This window comes from Natator depressus, chromosome 10 (assembly GCF_965152275.1).
Source record: "Natator depressus isolate rNatDep1 chromosome 10, rNatDep2.hap1, whole genome shotgun sequence".
In the NCBI taxonomy this organism is placed as follows: Eukaryota; Metazoa; Chordata; order Testudines; family Cheloniidae; genus Natator; species Natator depressus.
This window is the reverse complement of record NC_134243.1, coordinates 80,123,646-80,135,839: the sequence shown is the minus strand read 5'-3', so window position 1 is coordinate 80,135,839 and position 12,194 is coordinate 80,123,646. Positions and strand designations below refer to the sequence as shown.

The following is a 12,194-nucleotide window of genomic DNA, read 5'->3' as shown; positions in this document are numbered from 1 at the left end:
CAGTAAAATGGAGTTATAGTGGGTACTTGTGTAATCCAAGTGTAGTGTGTTACAATTGGTTCTTGCTGCTAGATTAAAGTTCCCCTTAGATCCCAGTATCTTCTCTCCCCATGAACTTACTTACTCACTAATCAAGTCACCTTTCAGGTTTTTTATAAGCTAAACAGGCATTTCCTCTAGTCCTTAAATCGCTGTTGTGGCTCTTTTCTGCACCTTCTCTAATTTTTCAACATCCTTTTTAAAATGTTGACACCAGAAGTGGATGCAATATTGTAGTATCGGTCTCACCAGCGCAATATACCCAGGGAAAAGTCACCTCCCTGCTGCTACTAACTACTATGTATGCTACTATTCAGATGCATCTGAAGAAGTGGGTTTTTTACCCACGAAAGCTTATGCCCAAATAAATGTGTTAGTCTTTAAGGTGCCACCGGACTCCTTGTTGTTTTTGTGGATACAGACTAACATGGCTACTCCTCTGAGGGCAACAAGGGAGAGATCTGAACCACCACTGATTCTTATCCAGACAATATAGAGGAGAATCTAACTATATTATATACAAATGCAATATATATTGTATAATAATAATAAATTTAAGAACCAAGCCATATCAAATCTTAACATCTTATACTAGCTAATATTATGAAATTATTATACAGTCTTTGAATTCATTTATTTTTTAAATTTTCCATTATGACCCTTCCAGAATGACTATCACAAGCATTGTGAAGTGTGGAAGTCTAGTTTATATATAAAACTCCCAGCAGGGGTTGTTTATCTCTATCACCTCCCACAGGGAACTAAGATGCCCTGGCGGATGTAAGGAGAGCCCAGTTCCCACAGTGAAAGGGGAGCACGGGACAGTGAGGGAAAGCATAGGGAGGGACATGGGGATAAGAGAACGGAACAGATGTTAAATATTGTTACATGCTTTAATAGAAAGGGTTATATTAAGTGCTAGGGCTCCATTGAAGAATGTACAGTAAATCAGACTCAGTATCAGGTACAATACAGGTGTGAAAAGAGGAAAAGCTGTAAATTTGGGAGTTCTAAAATGACTGTGTGTGTGTTGGGAACTCTGTCCCAAACATCTGATTTAAGGAAGAGGCACAAATGTAATGGAGACCTGGCATCTGTCTGGGGAGGTGTTGCTGCTGTCAAGAAAGGGTGAGGTACTGGACGAGAGTAGACATGGTACCCACCACAGGTGAGTATGTTAATGTCATGACAATTAACATAAAGCGGATGAGCAACCCAACAAAAAGAAAAAGGGTATTTAGCTCCCAGAGGATTTTCCTCGTAAGATTTAATTACAGGAAACAGGCAGACAAGTACCTGATGACTTCTTGGACACAGCTACCATGTGTCTTACTAGAGCAATCTAACTGAAGAGGGCTCACACTACTTTTTGCTAAACACATCTCTTTATTGTTTCAGCACAACTCATAGATCAGGGGGCAGATACATTTTAATTAAGGGGTCCTTGAAAGGTAAACTTCTCACCTTCGCCAATGTATATGCTCCCAATCCAGGGCAAGCTTTTTCTTAAAATCAGGTTTTTTTAGGGATTTAGGAGATGTTAGGGGAGGGGATATTCCAGGGGGATTTAATGACGTGCTTAATCCTTTTTTGGATTGATCGAATGGACACAGAAGGCATTTCAGAGGAGCAAAGGCAAATTTGTTGCATCACTTAGAAAGTGAGGATCTGGTGGACATCTGGCGGGAGATGAATCCAGATGTCAGGGGATATACATATTCTGCTACTCATGGATCTTATTCAGAATTTATATTATTTTTTGTTTCTAGGACCTTGGCTAGGTTGGTCAAAAAGGGAAAAAACAAAAAACAAAAACTATTCTTGTTTATAACTTGGTTTGACCATGCCCCTGCATATGTTGGATCAGAAGATTGGGACTCAATGGAAAAACAAAGAGCCCGCCATTGAACAGAGCTTTGTTGTATGATCCTCTTAGAATTCAAGAGCTGGAAGAATATTTCCAGAAACGTTTAGAAGGAAGTGATCAGCAAAAGTGTTCTCTGGGATTATGGACAGGCAGTAATGCGGAAGAATCTCATAAATAAAGCATCAGATCTCAAAAAAGTGAGAACTCCTTGAAGAAGACAGTTTGGTTAAAGAGCTTCCTGCTTTGAAAGGTAGACAACCCTACGGGATCTAAAAGTGTGTGTGCGAAAATAATTGAGATAAAAGGGAAGATTAACTTGTTACAAACAGGTAAAGCTGAGCAAATACTTAGCTATAGTAAACAAAAATATTATGGACAGGGAAAGAGAGCCGATAGGCTTTTAGCCAGAAAGTTAAAAAAGAAATAGGATAAACCAGGCATCACTCTGATTAGAAATAAAAAGTGAGATTTAGTAACTGGCATCAGATAGATCTCTGAAACCTTTGCTAATTTTTTCCATTTTCCATTTTGTAGGCTCAGAACATCTAAATCCCGAACTTGTAAATAAATATTTGACAAGTTTGAAACTGCCTCAGCTTTCAGAGGATGCCATGGCAGTTCTTGACAGGCAAATTGCTGTAAAGGAAGTTGAAAAGGTATTTAAGAATTTAAAATCCAGTATAACTCCAGGTCCTGAGGGGTTTCCTGGGGAATATTGTAGAATTCTCAAGTAAGTTTTGGTACCTATTTTAACTAAATTGGTTAATAGTATACTTCAGGGGAATGAGATTTAAGATTCATGGGAAAATGCAAAAATGGTGAGGAAATTATTAAAAAGAGAACCATCTTTGACAAAATGCCAGCTTCCTAGAAATCCCCTGAAATACTCATTAATGCTCCAGTAAAGGATCGGCATTTTAAACAGAAAAACAAATTAGTTTATTTTTCATTGTTAGCACTTAGACTCTATTACACATACTGGAAAAATGTAACCCCCACCTTCTATGGAATTGTGGTATAGTAAAATATGGACCATTCTTGTAAATGGAAACGTTTTCACACCAAGTGTGTACACAAGCGTTGCACCCAAAAGAGGACAGATATTTAGAAATATGGTTACCCTTTCTAGCATACTCAGAGGAGGTGGGTTCTCCAGTCAGCAAGTCAGAATCTTTATTCAGGATTTCTGAGTAGAAACTGATCCAGAACAAGCAATGTCTGATTTCGTATGTTAATGTTTTATTGTAATTTTGCTTTAATAAAGAATTAGACAACAACAAACCCACCTCCATTTGATGAGGATTACCCATGGACAGCTATTCTGACATCTGTCAGTTAGCCAGTTTGTGACCTGTTCAGAGTGCGCTTTAAAATAAAAGCACTAGACACTATCAATAATTAGAATGTCTCAGAGTACTAAGTCAAAACATCTTACAAAAGTCTACAGTTACCTTTATCAAACAAAGACCGGAATCAATTTATTTGACAAAACCTATTTTCCGTAAAACCAGGTTGACTGGCATTAGTTATGTTCCTACCCTTTAACTGATCACTAATTGAATCCTGTATCACCTTTTCCATAAGACCATAATTTGCCCCAGTCACTCTAGAACTGCATTTAACTGGATTACAAACTACAGTATAATTCTCTTTTAGAGACAGTCCTGTTCCTTCCACCAGAATAACATCATTGTATCCCAGTTCATAAGTGGGTTCCATTATAATTAGTATTTGATCATATTAGACTACAGCAAGTTATTCTCTCATATCTTTTACTTGGCATGTTTGACTCCTTTGGGTTAACATGAAATAAAGAGTTACTAAAATAGATCTTGGACTTAATGTTTTTCTTCTTAAGCTTAGTTACTGGATTAAAAAGAAAGTTCAGGCAAGGCATAGTTTAATATGAATAATACTGATTCATAGTTTATAATATCAGAAGGGACCATTGTGATTTGACCTTCTGAAGGACATGGGACTTCCCTGAATTAATTCCTGTTTGAACTAGAGCACATCTTTTAGAAGGGGGAGGGGGGAAAAAAGACATCCAGCTTGCTTTAAAGTTCTCCAGTGATGGAGAATCCACTACAACCTGTGATAAATTGTTCCCGTGGCTTACCCTTAAGGCATGTTTTCCAATCCTTTAATCATTCTTGTGGATCTTCCCTGAATCATCTCCAATCTCTCACCATCCTTCTTGAATTGTTGACACCAGAACTGGACACAGTATTCCAGTAGCAGTCACACCAGTGCCAAAAACAGTGGTAATATAACCTCCCTATTCCTTCAAGATTCCCTTGTTTATACACCAAAGGATCACATGAGCCCTTTTGTTCAGCCAATTATCTAACATGACCCCTAAGTCTTTACTGAGTCACTGCTTCCCAGGATAGATTCCCCCCTGCCTCCTGTGCTTACGGCCTACATTCTTTGTTCCTTGATATAGGATTTTACATTTGGCCATATTAAAATGCATGTTGCTTGCTTGTGCCCAGACTACCAAGCAAGCCAGAGCACTCTGCAGCAGAGGCTTGTCACTGCTTCCCCAAACATTTACTCATCCGCAAACTTTATTGGTGTTTTTTTTATGCTTTCTTGGTCATTGATAAAAAATGTGAAATAACATAGGGCCTAGAACTGATCCCCAAGGGACACGACTAGAAACATATCTGTTCAATGATGATTCTTATTTACAATTCATTTTGAGACCTATCAGCTGGCCAGTGTTTAATGTATTTAATATGTGCCATGTTAAATTTGTAATGTTCTATTTTCTTAAATACAAATGTTCGATGGTACCAAGTCAAAAGCCTTACAGAAGTCTAAATATATTACATCAACACTATTACCATAATCAATCAAATGTGTAATCTCATAAGAAATATCAAGTTAGTTTGACAGGGTCTATTTTCCATAAATCCATGGGGTTTTTTGCATTAATTATATTACCCTTCTTCAATTCTTTATTAATCAAATGCCATATCAATTATTCCATTATTTTGTCTGGGGTTCAATGTCAGGCTGACAGACCTCTAGTGACAGGGGCCATCCTGTTTATCCTTTTAAAATAGTAGTATACTACCTTTCTTCCAATCGTCTGGAACTTACCCAGTGTTCCAAGACTTATTGAAAAATCAATATTAATTGTCCAGAGAGCACCTCGGCCAGCTTTTGTAGGATCCTTGGATACAGATTAAATAGGCCTGCTGATTTAAAAAATGTCTAACTTAGCAGCTACTAAACATCCTCCTGAGTTACTTTCCATTCTGACAGTATTTCATTACTGTCATCTTCTACAAATACATTATCAGCCTTTCTCCCCAAATTCAGAAGCGATTCACTGAATTCTTCTGCTTTTTCTGCATTACTGACAGTTCTACAATTTCCATCTAGTAATGGATCAATACTATTGTTAGGATTCCTATTGTTCTCCATGTACTTAAACTCCTTCTAACTGTACTTAACTCTACTGGCCAGTGATCGCTCCTTGTGTCTTTTTGCTTCCCTTATCAGTTTTCTACAATTCCTAGCTTCTAATTTATATTCCTTGCTATTAACTTCTCCTTTTTTCCATTTGTGTTTTTATATATATATATATATATTATAAAAAAATATTTATATCTGCTTTCACTCCCCCCCCCCCCAAATCTGGTTCATTTTTAACTGCTGTAGTCTTCCTTCTAGAAGATTTTTGTGAATTTTGGAGCATTTAAAAAATGTTCTTAAACAGTTCCCAGTTGTTCAATTCGCGTTTTCATGTTCTTCCTCCCACCTCATTTGACTCAATTGTTTTCAGCTTTGTGAAATTAGCCCTTTTAAAGCACCAACTATCATCCGATGAAGTGAACTGTAGCTCACGAAAGCTTATGCTCAAATAAATTGGTTAGTCTCTAAGGTGCCACAAGTACTCCTTTTTCTTTTTGCGAATACAGATTAACACGGCTGTTACTCTGAAACCTATTTTATTAGTGGTTTGGACTTGATTGTATTGGTTGTGTGCAAACAGAATAAAGCCCTGATCACCTGCACCTCAGCAACCACTAATTTTTAGTTCTGTGTTCAATTTCTCTTTATCTGTCAAGATGAGGTCCCATATCGATGAGATCTTCCGGATGCACATAAGTTCACAAGGGAAAGATTGCAAGGGGCAGTTCCATTTTTGATGCAAAGCTACTATTTTGTTCCTAGGTAAGCAGCTGAAGACTGAGGATTAAGGATGGCTCGACCGATCCCATATATTTGAAAGGTTCTTGCCAAATTAACACAGACAGACCAGCAGTCAGCCACACGTTCACTCTTCCAATGCATTATCTTGGAGAACTGGCCAATTCCACACAAGGGAAGATTTGGCCAGAATAATGGTTAGGAGACCAGACAGGTGGCACTTGTGATACATGCATGTATAACTGGACAACATGGCTTGGTGCATATACCTCTTAGTCTTGAACCAGTGCAAGAGGAATAATTTTTCTGCCTGTTCCTTGATGCACAGTGGTTTGGCTGTGGAGGATTCATCATAACTCTCCCTCACCAAGCTGAATCTAACCTCCACCCTGGACATAACCTCCTTCCTGGGATTAGTGACCCGCATGCTTGTCTGCACTGCTGAATCCAGGTAGGCTTGGCCTGTGTGCAAAGAGTAACTGTACAGACTGAAAAAAGAACAGGAGTACTTGTGGCACCTTAGAGACTAACAAATTTATTAGAGCATAAGCTTTGAAGTGAGCTGTAGCTCACGAAAGCTTATGCTCTAATAAATTTGTTAGTCTCTAAGGTGCCACAAGTACTCCTGTTCTTTTTGCGGATACAGACTAACACGGCTGCTACTCTGAAACCTGTACAGAGTGAGCAGATGACCCCATCGTTTTGTCAGTATGTAATTCTGCTGTCACAGACCCGTGTGTTGTAAAATGGATAAACGTATTAGGGAGGTGGGGAAGACAGTTTTTACGGTTAAAATGAAGATATGGACATTTATGTTAATGACTTGTTTTAATGTTTATTATTCTGACCTTAAACTTCAAAGCAATGGTAATAGACCAGGCCGGATTAAAGTTCTTATTTTAATTGCTTTTTTAAAAGATTAAGTTCTTTTACAAGGTGCAACTGTCAAGTTGTGTGAAGTGAAGAAAGCTCCTCCCACTAGAAATACAGCTGATGGGACCCTCCAGGTTAAAAATTCAGGGAGGAATCCATTACACAGCAGTTGGTTTAGTCTTCTTTAGAAGCCAGTGAAGCATCATTCTGAGAAAGTTGATAAGTTAATATTTATAATGGATTTTGGAAAAATATAGAGCAGGCTAAGTGCCAAGTCTGAAGATGCTGACACATTCATCTGACTCCAGGAGCAGAGAATTTAAGAATCACACTTTATATTGCGAGACTCACAAGAAACCCATGCAAGAGTTGGCAACATGGTTCAGAGTTTGGAAGAATAGTTGGTTCTCAGCAGATCACTCTCCTCTTAGGTGAGGAGAAAGTGATGTGGCTTGTCCAACGTGGTGCATCTAGGCCAGAGGTGGGCAAACTACGGCCTGCGGGCCACGTCCAGCCCCTGAGCTCCTGGCCCGGGAGGCTTGCCCCCGGCCCCTCCCCCGCTGTTTCCCCTCCCCCGCAGTCACGCTGCCACATGGGCAGTGGGGCTGCGAGCTCCTGCCGCTCTGAGCGGCATGGTAAGGAGGCGGCACGTGTGCGGCAGTGAAGGGGTTGGGTAGGGAGTCCCGGGGGGCAGTCAGGGGAGAGGGAGCAGGGGGCGGTTTGATGGGGCGGAGGTTCTGGGGTGGGGGTCGGGGAACAGGGGGGGTTGGATAGGGCGTGGAAGTCCCGGGGGGGCCTATCAGGGGGTGGGGGTGTGGATAGGTCAGGGCAGTCAGGGGACAGGGAGCAGGGGGGGTTGGATAGGGCGTGGGATCCCGGGGGGGGGGGCAGTTTGGGGCAGGGGGTCCCAGGAGGGGGAAGTCAGAGGACAAGGAGCGGGGGGGGGGGTTGGATGGAGGGAGTTCTGAGGGGGGCAGTCAGGGCATGGGAAGTGGGAAGGGTGAATGGGGGCAGGGGCCAGGCTGTTTGGGGGGCACAGCCTTCCCTACCTGGCCCTCCGTACAGTTTCACACTCCAATGTGGCCCTCGGGCCAAAAAGTTTGCCCACCCCTGATCTAGGCCCATGTCAGTACTGGGAGTTGTGTTTAGTCTCTGATTTGGAGTGTAAGCTTTTGGGGCGGGAGCTCTGTCTGTCTCCAAATACCTTTATGCTGTAGAAATAAAATCCATCAGCCATGCCATCTCTCTGAACAGAAAGGCCAAGGACATTGTGCATGAAAAGCAGCAAGCAGCGTTCTGGCAGTATAACAATAAGACCTCACTGAACCCCAGGCAAGGTTGTCACCCACCTAGGAGCCACCCCATCTTTCATTCCCCTTCGCTTCTGCTCCGTACGCAGCAAAACGGCAGCCTTCAGGAAGCTTGCTCACTACGCCTGCCTTTCATTAATTCAAAGCCACGCTCCACTAACCTGCATCGCACAAACGGAACAAAGGGCAACAGCTTCGCTTGGCCTCTGACACCTGCCCACACACCATAAAGAAGTCAGTTCATTCCTCAGCTGTTAAACAAATGTTGATCTGAACTGTGTGCCTGTTGCCTCCTTACTCTCTAAAGTCTTTGGCTTGTCAAACGTAGTTCGGCAGCTCAAAGCTCAAGTTAACACAGCCTGAAGTAGCAGTTATTCCCCACCCCCTTACCAGAAGCCCAGTTGTGCATCTGTACCTCCGGAGTGTAAGTCTTTGCATTAACTGTATCCTGATTTTCCAGTCACGGGATTGCCCTGAAGAATTCCGCTATATTACAGCTTTTTGATTAATGGAGCACAAACCAATACCATGGAACGAAACACGGTGCAAAACCCTGTAGTACGATTCACTGGCAACCCTCTGGAGAGACAACCACTTTATACTTCCTTCCTCCCCGACTATTAAAGGCCATCTCCCTTCTACAACTGATCATTCTGGCTTTTGGATAGCTGCTAAGACTTTTCACCACACAGGATTTCTGTTTCTTTACACATTCGTGCATCTGCTCAGCTAATTCTACAGATCAAAGACAAGGAGTGACCTGGTGCAGCTGGGCCAAGTAGGTCTTTGGTCCGCTAAGGTGTGCAATGCACGGCTGCTCACTTGCCGAGTCATGGCCCTAGAGGACTAGGCCACCTGTGCTGACAACGCTAGACACAAAAGCTGATTTGACACAAAGCAAGCGCACCAACTAGATCTTTTCACTTGACTCCTCCCTACAAACACTAAATTATATTTCTATATTTATTTCCTCAAGCCCAGACCCAAGGACCAAGGTGAACGGGAAAGAAAAGTAGTTGGGTCTTTGACACTGCAGGTACTGTCACTGTAGATATGAAACTAAAAATGCCAAGAAAGCCACGCTGGTCCCTGTTAGAACAGTAATGTGGGAAACCAGAGACCCCACTCTATGGCCAAAGAGAGATCCGAAAGGATCACAGATAAATAAAAGATTGTAAAGCTGAGCCAGCTTTACATTAAAGAAAATTAACTTCCAGTACAGGGCACTTCCCTGCTCTTTTCCCTTAGCGCAGGTTTGCTTTTTCCTGCAGAGATGGGCGCAGAGGGCGAGCCCATGACATCGCACAGGGTTTCCTGATTAAACACTTATTGCCAATGTCCCATTTCAGCGGCCCCACGACCGAGGTTTGCGTCCCTGTAAACAGCTGGGTGGCCACCTGTAGATGCCTGGGACGCGCCTGCCAAGGAAATCCGCTTCGCCGCACCGGCCCTGGGGTGAGCTCTGGAGGGGGCAGACAGGGTTGCTTCCCCCCCCCAAAAAGGGTTTTTTGTAGCTCTCCCTACTAGCCCAAGGCAGAAGGCTCTCAAGCGATCCCCCACCCCTGTTCCTAAGCCAGGAAGGGAAGCAGGAGCCAAGCAGGGTCCTCCCCGCTGGAAAGCCAGCGAGCCACCGCAGGGCCAGCCCTCCACGGGTTAAAAATGCAGCACGCGCCGAAGCTCATTAGGCGAGGAAGCAATTGAGGGGTGCGGGTGCAAAGCGGCTTCCCCCCTCCCCCGGGGGCTGGAATAACGACCGCCCCCCCCAGCCCCCAACCCCGGCTTGGCGGCGCGAAGGGGCCAGGGCCAGGAGCCAGCCGCGTCCCCGCGGCAGCGCCCGGAGCCTCCCCTGGCCCCGGGCAGAGCCGCGCGAGAGACGCCCCAGCTGGCCCGGGCAGCTCCTTACCTTGGTGACCGTCATGCAGGAGCGGTGGGGCCGAGTGAGCGGGCTCCGCGCTGGAAGCGGGCAAAGCAGACCAGGCAGGGGACGCTTTGCCTGAGTGACGCTGCTGCTGGGGCTGTTGGGGTTTGGGGGTGGGTTTGGGTTGGGGTTTTTTTTTTCCTTTCCTTTTTTTCCTCCCCCTGCAGAGGAATCGGCGTCAGTGGTTACAGGAAGAGCTAGGGACCAGCCCTCCTCCTCCTTCGCCTCCTCCCTCGCGCCCTCCCTCCCAGGCAGGCTGATGAAGCTGTCCTTGCACTGATGGCTGCAGTGATGTCAGCGTGTGCATTTATAATGGATGAGCCTCCTTCTCTGCAGACAGGAAGGGAGGGAAAAAGTGTGTGTGTGTGGGGGGGAAACAACCAAGGAAACTGAAGGGAATGGGGGAAAAAGCAGCGATTGATTGTGGTGGTGCACAGTCCAGAAGGGAACTCGCTGCCATTCAGCGTCAAGGGGGAAAGGCCCTTTCTTTAACTCTGTGAAGAGCGCAGAACTTCCCAATGCCAGGGGACAGGACATGGGGAGACACCTGCTGAACTTCCTAAAGACAGTTTGCAGCGAGCGTGTCATTCCCGCCACTGGGTCTCTAAGAGACTAGGACAATGGGCCCCTTATGAACAGATGCATGGAAGGATAAGTCAAGCACATGCCCCAGCCACTAAACTGACTCAAAGAAAGTCATGTCACCATTTAATTATTAATGCAACAGATTAAATGTGAAGATTGTATTGTTATGGCCTGTTAGCAGGCTTGGAAGGATTCATTTTTAATGGGTAAATGTCGACTTCACCCCATACCCATGCAAAGCAGCTAAAGAATATTTCCATCCATTAATAATCAAAAGTTACAGCAAGGCAAAGTAAGAAAAATGCCGTTTGAGAACTTAGAGTTTGGTTTGAAGATATTTACTTGGCATGTTTTGATATGTGAGGTTGACAATTTATGTTTTGGCAGTTATAAACCTTTAACTTTTTGAATCTCAATTGCCTGTCATTTAAGTAATTATTGTCTGACTGCCCTGGAACTTCCCACAACTCTGAACTTTTAAATCAAAAATTTAAAAGTGCTTAAAAATGTATGTCAGCCCTCAAAATTATATCATTAAAAAACCCTGAATTCTGCCAAGCCTACCTTTTAGGCTTTTTTTTTTTTTTTTTTTTTTTTTGCTACTGAGATTTGATTCAGAACACAAATGGATGAAAACAATAACCAATGTCTGTGACCAGACATCATTAACTGTGACAGTCAGTTCTCACATGGCCACCTTAACTGGTGACTTGTGATTTATGTAAAGCTCATAGTGATCAATAAGAGAGAGCGTTATGGTTCGGAGCAACAGTCACTCAGACAACAAAAATGCTTGTTTATAAACATCGTACAAAGAGCCAGACATCTCATGTGCAGCATGTCAAGAGTCTGCAAAATAGTTTTGGATAGTCATGCTACAGATCATTACGTTTTGTTCTCATACAGTCACCAGAAAGGATGGTTAAGCAAATTTTGGTCTAGATCCACAAAGGAATTTAGGTGCCTACCTTCCACTGACCTGGGCCTTTGTGCCAGAATTGGGAAGATTTCCATGACAGCCTTACCAGAATGCTCTTGTGGAATACAGAAGAGACTCTCAAATTAGAATCCATAAGCCCCAAGGGGCAAAGGGCAAGTACCTGGATGACTTCTGCAAAGTACGTGCATCTACACAAGTCCATTGGAAGTAGAACTGCATGGTCTGATTTTCAGAAGTACCCAGCTCACTCGTTTGCTGTGGGGAGCTGCTGGGATTGTTAGGCACCACGGGGAAGTGATACCACTGCTTTTTCCTCCCAAAAAAGTTAGCAAAGGGGTCCACACACACACCCTTTACAGCCCAGTACAATGAGCAGTTGGTATAGAGAAGGAGAAAAGAATAGAGGGTTCCATCAATAAGAAAAGTCACTTCATCTGATGAGTAAGTCTCCTGCATGTACTTAGAGCTGTTTAAGACAACCATTGCAGCAAAGCAGAA

At 43.4% G+C, this 12,194-nt stretch overlaps 1 protein-coding gene across 1 annotated transcript in view; it reads right to left on the bottom strand.

Moving 5' to 3' along the window:
• The window catches only part of CORO2B (coronin 2B), a 136,159-nt gene extending 125,855 nt beyond the window's left edge, over nt 1-10,304 (bottom strand). The window contains exon 1 of the mRNA XM_074966618.1: nt 10,157-10,304. Within this exon, the coding sequence (XP_074822719.1) occupies nt 10,157-10,171 (15 nt within the window). The 5' untranslated portion in view covers nt 10,172-10,304. The remainder of the gene's footprint in view (nt 1-10,156) is intronic.
• Nucleotides 10,305-12,194: the final 1,890 nt, after the last annotated feature.